At 39.8% G+C, this 11,519-nt stretch overlaps 4 protein-coding genes across 11 annotated transcripts; 2 read left to right on the top strand and 2 right to left on the bottom strand.

Annotated features, from left to right (window-relative positions):
- The first annotated feature begins 780 nt into the window (after positions 1 to 780).
- Cchl (Cytochrome c heme lyase) lies at positions 781 to 2,557 on the top strand. The gene is made up of 4 exons (XM_018037620.2): positions 781 to 1,039; positions 1,254 to 1,492; positions 1,564 to 1,919; positions 1,999 to 2,557. Exons 2-4 carry the CDS (start codon positions 1,268 to 1,270, stop codon positions 2,237 to 2,239), a joined length of 822 nt encoding a protein of 273 aa, XP_017893109.1. The 5' UTR covers positions 781 to 1,039; positions 1,254 to 1,267; the 3' UTR covers positions 2,240 to 2,557.
- A 261-nt stretch (positions 2,558 to 2,818) lies between these two features.
- LOC108632806 (Cytochrome c heme lyase) lies at positions 2,819 to 3,842 on the top strand. The gene is made up of 2 exons (XM_018037619.2): positions 2,819 to 3,206; positions 3,286 to 3,842. The coding sequence occupies exons 1-2, from the start codon at positions 2,839 to 2,841 to the stop codon at positions 3,524 to 3,526; spliced, it is 609 nt and encodes a 202-aa protein (XP_017893108.2). The 5' UTR covers positions 2,819 to 2,838; the 3' UTR covers positions 3,527 to 3,842.
- Positions 3,843 to 3,917: 75 nt separating this feature from the next.
- LOC108632805 (putative histone-lysine N-methyltransferase set-23) lies at positions 3,918 to 5,369 on the bottom strand. The gene has a single exon (XM_018037618.2). It carries the CDS (start codon positions 5,346 to 5,348, stop codon positions 4,593 to 4,595), a length of 756 nt encoding a protein of 251 aa, XP_017893107.1. The 5' UTR covers positions 5,349 to 5,369; the 3' UTR covers positions 3,918 to 4,592.
- A 97-nt stretch (positions 5,370 to 5,466) lies between these two features.
- Positions 5,467 to 10,311, bottom strand: LOC108632804 (traB domain-containing protein). 8 transcript variants are annotated; one of them, XM_018037611.2, is made up of 8 exons: positions 10,042 to 10,311; positions 9,707 to 9,832; positions 7,535 to 7,755; positions 6,890 to 7,095; positions 6,649 to 6,763; positions 6,422 to 6,558; positions 5,845 to 6,257; positions 5,467 to 5,657 (listed from the first exon to the last, which is right to left on the bottom strand). In XM_018037611.2, exons 3-8 carry the CDS (start codon positions 7,746 to 7,748, stop codon positions 5,486 to 5,488), a joined length of 1,257 nt encoding a protein of 418 aa, XP_017893100.1. In that variant the 5' UTR covers positions 7,749 to 7,755; positions 9,707 to 9,832; positions 10,042 to 10,311; the 3' UTR covers positions 5,467 to 5,485. The 8 variants fall into 8 exon arrangements, with proteins under 8 accessions (XP_017893100.1, XP_017893098.1, XP_017893101.1 ...); XM_018037609.2 differs by lacking the exons at positions 9,707 to 9,832; positions 10,042 to 10,311 and adding an exon at positions 8,858 to 9,185; XM_018037612.2 differs by lacking the exons at positions 9,707 to 9,832; positions 10,042 to 10,311 and adding an exon at positions 8,709 to 8,843.
- Between the last annotated feature and the right edge of the window lie 1,208 nt (positions 10,312 to 11,519).

Here is an 11,519-nt window from a genome sequence, read left to right as displayed (position 1 = left end):
GCATTATTCTTCCGACGTCTGATTTCTTTTTAATTATAGGAAATGCGTTTTTCTAAGGTACATAAACTTTTGGGATTAACTGTATAGCCAATACATCCTTAAACTGTTAATTGAACTTCTCACTGTAGAGGAAGTCAAGACAAAAGAAATAATTTTTTATTTATCGTGATATCTCAATTCGTTCCTAAGATACAGGCTACCAAAGTTTAGGAACAGGTCAGTGACCTACTTAGGCGCATCAGCTGAGTGTCTAGACTCGTCAGTCGGTCAAAGTGCGGGAAGGATAACATCAACCGCGTCGAAAAAATTACGTTCGTTTTCACACGACTATACCTCCAGAACTGGGAATCTGATCGCGATCGGCCGAACACATTTTAAAGAAGGAGCCTTTCTGCTTCCAACAATGAAAATTTCACCCGTGGGTAATTATTTATTGCAAAGTTATAAGTCTTTAACACGTCCCCGCCGGCATGTACCACTGGTGGTACATGGTGGTACATGGTGGTACATAGAAGACTGTCCCATGGGGCGGCATGTACAACTGGTGGTACATACACAATTTTCTATCAAGCTATGAATTAAAGAGCCGTCAGACGGCGAGAACTACAAAAAAGGCCGCCGACGGGAACGTTGGCTTATTAATATTAAATACTAACTTAATTATAATATTAAAGACTACCAAACTTTTATGTCAAAGGTCAGAAACAGGAATACCATAGACGAGGTATAGAAGAATATACCCAGTCTGTGATAACGTGATATCTCTATATATAGAGACTGACAGAGTCGATGAAAGAAAGAGAGGGACTGAAGGACTGTCGATGACGGCCGACGCACCAAGAGAAGGATTCGGAATCGAGATGTTTCAATTCTTCTCGTTATCTCTAATTATCGTTTAATGTTTAACACTAGAATAATTATTTGTCAAAGCGTTTTCCGAAGCTGACAGACAGCAGTAGCAGTATTGCCATTGCCAAGAAGACAGACCCGTACTAACACTGTGACTACTGACAACGATATCGTACGTTAACAACTGCCCGTGAGTGTTTAAACGTTTTCAATTGTTCCCATTTTTCCATAATTTCCCAATTGAACATATATTTCGCGCGCGAATACGTTTTCACGTCGATAAAATCGAAACGAAGAAACAATGTGGGTTATTGCATAATCCATAGGTTATTGCGTTTCATATTTGTTAATTCCGTGTTCATGAATGAAAACACCGAGGTATCACGTCGAAACTCTTGTTGCAGAGCTTGATAATAAAATGGGTAACGTAGTGAACTCTGCTGTCTCAGCAGCGGACGTGATTATGTCTCCACAACAGCAAGAGATACCCAAGCATCGTCACCATGGGATGCATAAACCTAATGGGGAGCCACCACCAGAATGTCCAATGCATAAACCTGCCCCGGAGAAACAAATACCTCTGTACTCCAACGAGTGTCCAATTAACAATATGGCTGCTGAGGACATCAATCCCCTCAACATGGTTAATACATTTTTCATAAATCATACGCTTAAATCTTGGGCAGATTCGTTATGGTCTAAATGAAATCGCAGATGCCACCAGCTAATCAGCAACCGGCACCGGATCAGCCATTCCCACTGCCAACAGACAGACAAGTGTCTTCGATACCGAAAGCACAGGGAGAAGAGCCATTCTGGGTTTATCCATCCCAGCAGATGTTCTGGAACGCGATGTTAAGGAAAGGCTGGCGTTGGAAGAACGATGACATCAACCCGAAGGACATGGACGATATTATTAAGATTCACAATGCAAATAACGAGCAGGCTTGGCAAGAAGTATTGAAATGGGAGGCACTTCACGCGAGGGAATGCGGCACTCCGAAATTGCGAAGCTTTGGTGGCAAAGCGAAACAGTACTCGCCACGTGCACGCATTCGATACTGGATGGGGTAAATTAATTCTAGCTTGTACAATGCTCGGGCTTAATCTGTGTCGAGGGAATCTATGAAACTGTTTCATTTTTTTTAGATACGAGCTACCGTTTGACCGTCACGACTGGATCGTGGACAGATGCGGAAAGGACGTGCGGTACGTTATAGATTACTACGACGGTGGTGCGATCGACGAGAAGTACACGTTCGCGTTGCTAGACGTGAGACCGGCGATGGACTCGTTGGAAAATGTTTGGGACCGAATGAGGGTCGCGTGGTTGCGTTGGAGATACTGCAACGAGTCACAGGAATCCGAATGCGCTACGAAATCCGGTTAAAATTTAAGTAGGAACGGGAAATAGACCAACGAGATTATTAGCTTGTCAATTAACGCGCTCGTTGCTTAAGTTTACTTGTTGACGTTCAGGCAATGTACAGTTTTTCAAATACAAGATTAACGTAGTTATCGCGACAGAAATGCCAAAGATGTTCATCACTGTTTAACAAAAGAGAAATATCGCTTTAGTATTCCGTACGATTCCGGAAGAAATAATTGTAGACGACGACGGAAACTGCTCTAAAAGTACAATCACACTTTTCCTCGAACGTAGTGAATGTACGTTCCAATAAAATGGAAGACATTTGTACAAAATTGATAACAGATCTTTCTTTTCTATATTTCGATTGTTTGCATAGAATCCCTCGCCCCGATAGAATTAAACTCGTTTACATCGTCGAGTGGACGTTTAAAAATTGCTGATATTATTATTATTTAATTTTATACATGTGTATACAATATACTTGGTGTACGTATACAACACACGTATAAGACATCGTTAATAACTATAAAAATTGTTTGATACGTATACAACAACATGGTTAATACATTTTTCATAAATCATACGCTTAAATCTTGGGCAGATTCGTTATGGTCTAAATGAAATCGCAGATGCCACCAGCTAATCAGCAACCGGCACCGGATCAGCCATTCCCACTGCCAACAGACAGACAAGTGTCTTCGATACCGAAAGCACAGGGAGAAGAGCCATTCTGGGTTTATCCATCCCAGCAGATGTTCTGGAACGCGATGTTAAGGAAAGGCTGGCGTTGGAAGAACGATGACATCAACCCGAAGGACATGGACGATATTATTAAGATTCACAATGCAAATAACGAGCAGGCTTGGCAAGAAGTATTGAAATGGGAGGCACTTCACGCGAGGGAATGCGGCACTCCGAAATTGCGAAGCTTTGGTGGCAAAGCGAAACAGTACTCGCCACGTGCACGCATTCGATACTGGATGGGGTAAATTAATTCTAGCTTGTACAATGCTCGGGCTTAATCTGTGTCGAGGGAATCTATGAAACTGTTTCATTTTTTTTAGATACGAGCTACCGTTTGACCGTCACGACTGGATCGTGGACAGATGCGGAAAGGACGTGCGGTACGTTATAGATTACTACGACGGTGGTGCGATCGACGAGAAGTACACGTTCGCGTTGCTAGACGTGAGACCGGCGATGGACTCGTTGGAAAATGTTTGGGACCGAATGAGGGTCGCGTGGTTGCGTTGGAGATACTGCAACGAGTCACAGGAATCCGAATGCGCTACGAAATCCGGTTAAAATTTAAGTAGGAACGGGAAATAGACCAACGAGATTATTAGCTTGTCAATTAACGCGCTCGTTGCTTAAGTTTACTTGTTGACGTTCAGGCAATGTACAGTTTTTCAAATACAAGATTAACGTAGTTATCGCGACAGAAATGCCAAAGATGTTCATCACTGTTTAACAAAAGAGAAATATCGCTTTAGTATTCCGTACGATTCCGGAAGAAATAATTGTAGACGACGACGGAAACTGCTCTAAAAGTACAATCACACTTTTCCTCGAACGTAGTGAATGTACGTTCCAATAAAATGGAAGACATTTGTACAAAATTGATAACAGATCTTTCTTTTCTACATACCACTCGATTGTTTGCATAGAATCCCTCGCCCCGATAGAATTAAACTCGTTTACATCGTCGAGTGGACGTTTAAAAATTGCTGATATTATTATTATTTAATTTTATACATGTGTATACAATATACTTGGTGTACGTATACAACACACGTATAAGACATCGTTAATAACTATAAAAATTGTTTGATACGTATACAACGTTTAATGTTAAATAATATTGTATCATTGTTGATGAGCCATGTATTAATTATTACAGAGTACTTTTTATTGTTTTCATGTCAAATATTCAATAGTTTACCCTGCTTTTATTTCAAGTCGTTTCCACCGTGATGTATATAAATGCTTCTTTTACGTCTTTATTAACATTAGTTGTAATAATAATAATAATAATTGTTTTTCCGTTACTTTTGTTAGTTCACTGTCGGCATCATAACGGCTATGATCATAAAAGTATCAATCGTTTATCCTAATGTCGACATAAACGAACACATGAACAGGAAAGCTCGACACTCCGTCCCAAGGCAAAAAAAAAAAAAATATATTTCTATACAATTGGCACCGTAAATTTCTAGTTAAAACACAAATTAATGAAACTAATGAATAAAAAGAAACCCATCCCACATTATGTGTCGTATGTACAATTTAGCTATAATCAGTTAGTTATTCCGTTAATATCATACACTTAAGGCCCTCGAGCAATTTCTATTAAAAGAGGGCTGAACAGCTTTTAAATAGAATTATGAGGCAAATAACCGGAACAGTTATTGGAACCACAAAGACAACGTGTAACACTCGGATTATGGACGGAATTAACTCCGCCAGCGTAGTTAAAAGTTATTTCTTCCCCGATTCCTATATCTCTGGATGCGAACAAACATAATCGAGGTACCGAGCCCTCGACCCTGATCGGTACGAGATTAGCATTCGGCTCGCAGCTGTGATTCGCGTAGCGACCGATATTACCAAACTGTTTCGGATCTATGCACGTGACTAACGCTCGATCCCCGACATGCTCGGTAACCACCAACACGTAATTCGTGCTGTTCTTATTCGCCTCTACTCTACGCCTGGCTTCCCTCAAGCCTATCACCTCGCCAGCGTACTCGCAAATGAATCGACTCTTTCTGATTGATTTACTAGTGAACAAACCGAGCCCTTTACCACCGACTTCTCGCACAACTAGACAGTTCAACGGACCGTTTTGTATCACTCTATTACCGCAACCGCTGTCACAGGTGCAACGAGAGTTACACTCCATTATAGGCCCTGAAGGTTTCTCCTTGTCTACTATCAGTCCATCGATATAATTTGGAGTGGCGCGCGTACACGAGCAACGATCAGAGTCGCACCGAGCCGTGCATGAACAGCCTACGCTGTACTCCGACTCGAATTCGTCCAGATCGATGCCGGGACCTGGAATGTTGCACGCCACGTACATCACGTCGGGCACATCGTGCTCGTACTCGTCGGCATTCGCATCCATGATCACTCTTTTCACAGTTCAGCCGAACAGATCCAAAAGATTCTTTTCAGAATTGAGCAGCGTGAAATAAAGTAAACGATTGTTTTGCTTTTGTCGCCTCGTGCGCGTGTTCTAACAGTCCTCTTAGCTGTTCTAGTTTAATTTCGACCACTGACGTCCAACAGACCCACGATCGACGATCTCATCGTTTGCAACGCGCTGCTTTTAGGCAACGGTATGAATCTATATCCCATGTAAAGAATCACTCCCAGCAACGAAGCTTTAATCGTATATTTCAATATCTTGGTCGACCACGCTTGAGGAGGCACTCTACAACCAAAATAAGTCGATACTCGTCGAAGATTTACCTTTACGATGGATATCCACGTGTATCATACCGTCGTACCAATTGGTCTTTTCAATTGAGAACAAATTCTTGGAAGCATAAGGTTTACGAATGATCGTCACAACGGTATGCTACAAGAGGATAGCGAGAAAGCTAGGACAACTAAAATACCGCATGATAGGCCTTATGTCATCGGTCTTCACGTTTCCCCAAAGTTCCGTGATCCCAGTAACGTGCCCTATACCAACGACTGCGACGATTCTCAACGGTTCAGTGACGTCTGGTTTTAGTATAGCCCGTTGCGTGGACACTTGAAGAGAGTACGCTAGGTACACATCTCTTTCCCTGATAAACGTTCTTTCTATAGACGGGAATTCTTCCTTCAACTTCGTGACCATTTCGGCTATCAGATGTTTCCCTTTGAACCTCTCCACGTCCTCCTTACTGATACGAGCGTCCAGTCGTACTACCATCCACAGGAGTTTTATAATTTCCCACCAAGTCAGTTGACACAACGTACGTTGGAAAGTTATGTCGATCGAACGATCCGCCAAATGAATCATACAATTGGGAACCTTTTTCGCCTGAACAATTCACGATTAATCCTTGTGCAGTTCCTTAACCCATTAGCATCATTTTTTTTTAATATTGAACCGAACGATCATAATTTTATATGAAATTTTGTACATTCTTTATACTATATTCACGTATGATGCGAATGAGTTGAATGAAACGACGACCGATTTACCTCTTCAAACGCGGTGCGGAACTCGCCACCCGGTGGCATTCCTAATTGCTTCACGATATCGGCTACCTTTCGGCTCAACACAATATGCATGAGTCCCTTGTACAACCCGAATTCTCTCAGCATATCTACTACAGTATCTACAAAAAAAAAAGGATTGGAAACAACAGTTGGCCCTAGATCGTTCTAATTTGTTCTCCTAATTACTCTCGTTCGAGAATAGAACTTACGAAAATCGAAATTCGCCGCATTCTCATAGAGAGCTTCCTCGTTAAACTGCATGATTTGCACTCTGTGTCTACACAGTTCGACCGCGACTACGTGAGGCTGTACAGCTCGAATGATCTTTAAAAAACGACGATACGTAGAGCTACGAATTTAGTTGTACACCTATCGAATGTCTAACCGAGCGACTTTAAACGAAAACTGTTTTTCCATACATTGTCAGACGACGAGATATGATCTATTTACCGTTGCAACGTCATTCTGGCTTTCGACACTAAAATGTGCCGTGCCTATCAAGTACAATTTCCCTCCATCTGGTGTTTTGAGCAACGTCACCGTCTCTGGCAGCCTTTCGTCTATCGTTTCGTCGTATTCTGGTTGCATGTTTACTATTTCGTTAACTTTATCATTGTCTACAACATGAGTAGGCGTCAACTGGTTGGCCTCGAGATCTGAAGCGAAAACGATATTGATTTAGATTGTCTTAACTATATACGTCTGTAGTCTAAATCTCTGGGGGGCGATGGAATTGATAGGAATTATTCTAAATAAACGACAATAATACCTCGACGTTTTGATTTTCTTCTAGTTTTGTGTTGAACAGGCATTTTGAAAGCACTATCATACTATTATGTCGAGGAGTGTCGAGAGTAACTAGATCTACATTGATTTTATTATTGTATTAGAGGAACGAAAAAAGGGAGGAATAGCTCGTGTCTCTGTCTATAGAAACCTTAAAACATCAGCTGTTTCTCAAGTGTCTAATAGTAATATTACCAAACTGTCGAATCGTCAGGAAGTCCATATAACCAAAGTAACCTTGCAGTCTAACATTCACGAGTGTGTGGGACTAGTACGACTTACGAGTTCCTTATCTAATAATTCTTTTACCGTCACCATTTATCGTTTCGTCCATGAGCTCAAGACAAGCCTTACAGATAAGTCTCGCTTTATTGTGAGGCCATCCTGGAGGCACGCTCAAGAGCACCATATCGAAATTCTCATTTTCATCGTCCTCGTCGAGCAGAGTATACGTGTCAAATTCTTCGGCGACTTTGAACTTTGTTTCTTCCTTGAAGTTGGCATCGCTATTAATTGAGGTCATTTTCTACCTAACAATCGAAAGTATCCAAATCATATTTTGCTGGAACAAGAAGCACACACACCGATCGAACGAAAATATTCTTCATGCCAATTAATGACGAACGATGAGTCAAGGAGTGAATGTAAAAAGACGAAGGGGCGGCAATAAAGATCATCACACGAGGAATTACTCCGGGTATCGTTTACCTCAAACAAGCCTTGCGTAACCTCGGAACGTAACAATATGGTACCACAGGACTTGAATGAAATTGTCGACTTGTATAAATGAAAATTGTTAAATGAACTTTTGTACATTAAATCAGTCAGTTCTTGTGTCGCGTGAATTTTTTATATTCATTTTTGATCGATTAATAAAAGCTCTGAACGATCACAGATACTGTGTAATTGTCTCTTCTAATTATATATACATGTAAATGAGGCGCGTCTGTGTTCAACGCGTTTTTTTTCTTTATATCTAAAGATTAAAAGAATTTATTCGAATGGTACCAATCAATCTTTTACGACGTAGAGAAATGGGAATAAATCTGTGTAAACGACTCTTTTACATAAACAAATATTCCTCCGCGGGTCGATTTTGCCCGGGCACAAATGACCCAGTTTTACATGTACAGTAAGGGTGAAAAGTAGAGTGTAGAACGTAGAATATAAAAGTTGGGAATATCAGTTTTAAGAAACTGGAAATAGGATAAATAGAACGTAGAAGAGGAAATACGTTTTATATAAATTTGATTTCAACTTCTTCAAATCTATCACAACAGAATAAATGATTTGTTCGACAGAAACTTTTCCCTACTCCTAAGAAAATATTTTATTTACAAGCAAGCATACGGCATAAAAGACACTTAATACAATGCATTTCATAACAGTTCCCTCAACAGACAAGATAACAATTATAAAATGTTAGTTATTCTATAATGAATTGAAAATTTAAACAATTTCATTCAAGTCCTGCAATTATTACCATCTGCCTAGCACTTGATTACACTCGGGACATTTTCCATTCACATACACCATAGTAAACGATGAATAACCGTGTATTTAATTAAATCGAACACTTGGATAAATACGAGGAACAGAAAACAGCGAAACGTCTAACAATCTGTTATATACCTGCGTGCGATTCTGATGCGAGGAGAAAGAACACCCGTAACCAATGGGAAACGGTGTGAAAATGCACCAAAAAATCCCGTCGGCCTTCGAATACCGAAACGAGTTAATCCACGAAAGCTTTACGCAATTCTACTTTGATATTCGTCTCAATTTCCTTTCCTTTCCTCTCATTCAAAGTGTCTTATAAGCAAAGACGATGACGCACTGTATTAGTTCTGTTGTTCACTGGCGCATAATGCCAATTGTTATCCCGGATCCCAGGTATCAAGTATTTAACATTATCGAGCAAACGGTTTTTTCTTGAGTCACGTGACTAATCGAGATTTACAAATTTCCCTGCGCTTTTTTCGTTAAAGCAACGGTATCAGACATTTGGCTGCCTGATAAGGGCCAGATGGAGCTGTGTCCAGAGTTTATTATAAATACGAAATGAAATTTCGCTTAGAACTGGTATAGATGAATATTTAAAATAGTTGTATCCTAAAACGGATAATAGGAAAGCTAGTTCTCCCTTAATGAACGGCATTAGTCTTATTGTTCTCCCACCCAATTTGATATGTAAAAAATGTATTATAAACGATGACAAAGATAAAAACTTATCTTTGCAAATAGATGTATCATAATGAAGTGTATTTGGTTTCAAATGAATTGTGTAAAGAATATAAATGATTCTCGAATTCAAAGATCGTATATGTTTTATCTTTACTTACTTCCATTTGATTGTTAATCACGATTTTATGGTGTCACTTGAAACAGCACACGACAAACGACGCATGGAAGAGAGTACTCAGCAAAAGGCAGAGTACTCTCGTATGGCTAATTATTTTTAGAGATTGTATTGTTACTTACTGATTCAACGAACCTCTGGGAAGCTTGGAAACATCTGACGAACAGCCGTTGGCCGTAGTACCTCGTACATACCCCGTAATCCATCTTCAATCTTCCCTTCAGGACATTCCATTAGCACTGTAATCACTATTGTTGCACGAATAACATTAATATGCGTTCGATTTCGAGATTAATATGCGATCCAGCTACCAAGTTCAAACATCAAATGCGATGCTGAACAGCGGCGCTGTGTGGATGAACGCGGCGGAAAAGTTTGAACTATACCCGGACAGTGATTCTCATACATTGCATGCAATAATATCGAATACGGAAAAGATTAGACAAAAAATTATTACCGAAATGTTCCCGTCCTGTCCATTTCTTATCCTCCTTCACTCTGGTCTGCTCATTATCACCGTCTTTCGTCCAATAGATCGAGTAAAATGCGTGTAGATTGCAGGGAGGGAAGTACTTGCGATGCCGGGCGCACGTATGACGAAATTCCTTCACTTCGCGGTAAAGATTATAGCTACCTTCATTTGTACATGCTCCGGGATGCACAAAGTACACGAAACGAGCAAAATTCTACTGTTTTCTATTCATTTTCTAGAAAAATCCACAAATTTTTCACGACAAAGTACAACGCAGTATAACGTTCGCCGGCAGGCAAGATGGCGACTGGCGGGCTAACGGAAAAATTGGCGCGTATTTAAAAAAAATGGCCGACAGTAAACTTTGTTATCGATTATTAAATTTCGAATTTTTATGTATTTATGGATGAATTATATGTATGAAAAACGTAAGGAATGCAAATTTAATAATATTTAGAACATAAAACCATGCATTTGAACTCCCATTAATAATTAAAACATCGTACAAATGAATGACGTCACCGTTAAGTTTTAAACATATATTTATTATTCTTTTCTTTGTGATCCACACATTCACACAGTTCTTAGAGCTCTTTACACACCTCGCATAATTTATATTAAGTTGTTACCGTTCATTTTTTGAGCTGCATTCAGTAAAAATAATCTTATTCAAGCGGTAATGAATGACACTCGACTTGTGCAAATCTGGAGGTATCAAAATATTTTCTTTAAGTTATCAAGGAAAAACGATACTTTTACTTTTTCCATTCCCTGTCCCCTCTCCATAGAGAGTGTCTCTCTCCTAATTTTCGTTTGCCCTTACTGTCCATCCTTTAACAACGCAGTAAATCTTTCTCTCTTTTTTTTCCTCTCTGCCCTTGCGATCGGAATTGTTTTAAGGCCGTCTTCTTCCCCGCAACATAGGAAACCACGGTAAGTTTGATTTCTCATCGTCAACAACAAGACTACAAAATCTCGCTTGCACCTTCTGATAAATTACGTGTGAAACTTACAAACAGCGATCCTACCTAATACAAAGTTACAAGCAAGTATAGGCTCATATAGAATCGTGTACTACGTTCGTAGACACATCACACGGTACCATTTGACTATTTCATTTTGATTTTGTATAACAGTTGATTTGAAACGTACACTTAATTGGCACACGTTTCTATATTCGATCATACTTGCCTGCCTCACTGCACAGACTCTCGTCTCGACAAGAAAAGGAAACATAAAAATTCGATAGAAAGCCATTCTTAACGCTAAGTACACATATCGGTAGTTTCTTTACATGTATAAGCTCATTATAGTTACGGAAATATTCTATTCTCCTCTCCCCCCCTTGCACAAATGATACACTGCGCAACCGATGATCAATTTACTGTGTGATACTCAATCCCTGTTTATTCTTTTTTTTTTAAGTTTACCGAGTTTGACTAGTATGCAATACTTTTATACAA

The sequence above is a fragment of the Ceratina calcarata genome, unplaced genomic scaffold (assembly GCF_001652005.2).
Source record: "Ceratina calcarata isolate Rehan_Ccalc_2016 unplaced genomic scaffold, ASM165200v1 scaffold175.2, whole genome shotgun sequence".
NCBI classification, from domain to species: Eukaryota; Metazoa; Arthropoda; class Insecta; order Hymenoptera; family Apidae; genus Ceratina; species Ceratina calcarata.
Note: the sequence above shows the minus strand (reverse complement) of the source record. Positions and strands in the feature narration are given on the sequence as shown.

Excerpts from the sequence above, each read along its gene's own strand:
- Cchl (XM_018037620.2), top strand. The coding sequence starts at position 1,268 with ATGGGTAACGTAGTGAACTCTGCTGTCTCAGCAGCGGACGTGATTATG. Across the intron at positions 1,493-1,563 it reads ACATCAATCCCCTCAACATG|ATGCCACCAGCTAATCAGCA; the intron begins GTTAATACATTT and ends ATGAAATCGCAG. Across the intron at positions 1,920-1,998 it reads CGCATTCGATACTGGATGGG|ATACGAGCTACCGTTTGACC; the intron begins GTAAATTAATTC and ends CATTTTTTTTAG.
- LOC108632806 (XM_018037619.2), top strand. The coding sequence starts at position 2,839 with ATGAAATCGCAGATGCCACCAGCTAATCAGCAACCGGCACCGGATCAG. Across the intron at positions 3,207-3,285 it reads CGCATTCGATACTGGATGGG|ATACGAGCTACCGTTTGACC; the intron begins GTAAATTAATTC and ends CATTTTTTTTAG.
- LOC108632805 (XM_018037618.2), bottom strand. The coding sequence starts at position 5,348 with ATGGATGCGAATGCCGACGAGTACGAGCACGATGTGCCCGACGTGATG.
- LOC108632804 (XM_018037611.2), bottom strand. The coding sequence starts at position 7,748 with ATGACCTCAATTAATAGCGATGCCAACTTCAAGGAAGAAACAAAGTTC. Across the intron at positions 7,096-7,534 it reads CGAAACGATAAATGGTGACG|ATCTCGAGGCCAACCAGTTG; the intron begins GTAAAAGAATTA and ends TTTTCGCTTCAG. Across the intron at positions 6,559-6,648 it reads TGCGGCGAATTTCGATTTTC|ATACTGTAGTAGATATGCTG; the intron begins GTAAGTTCTATT and ends TTTTTTTTGTAG.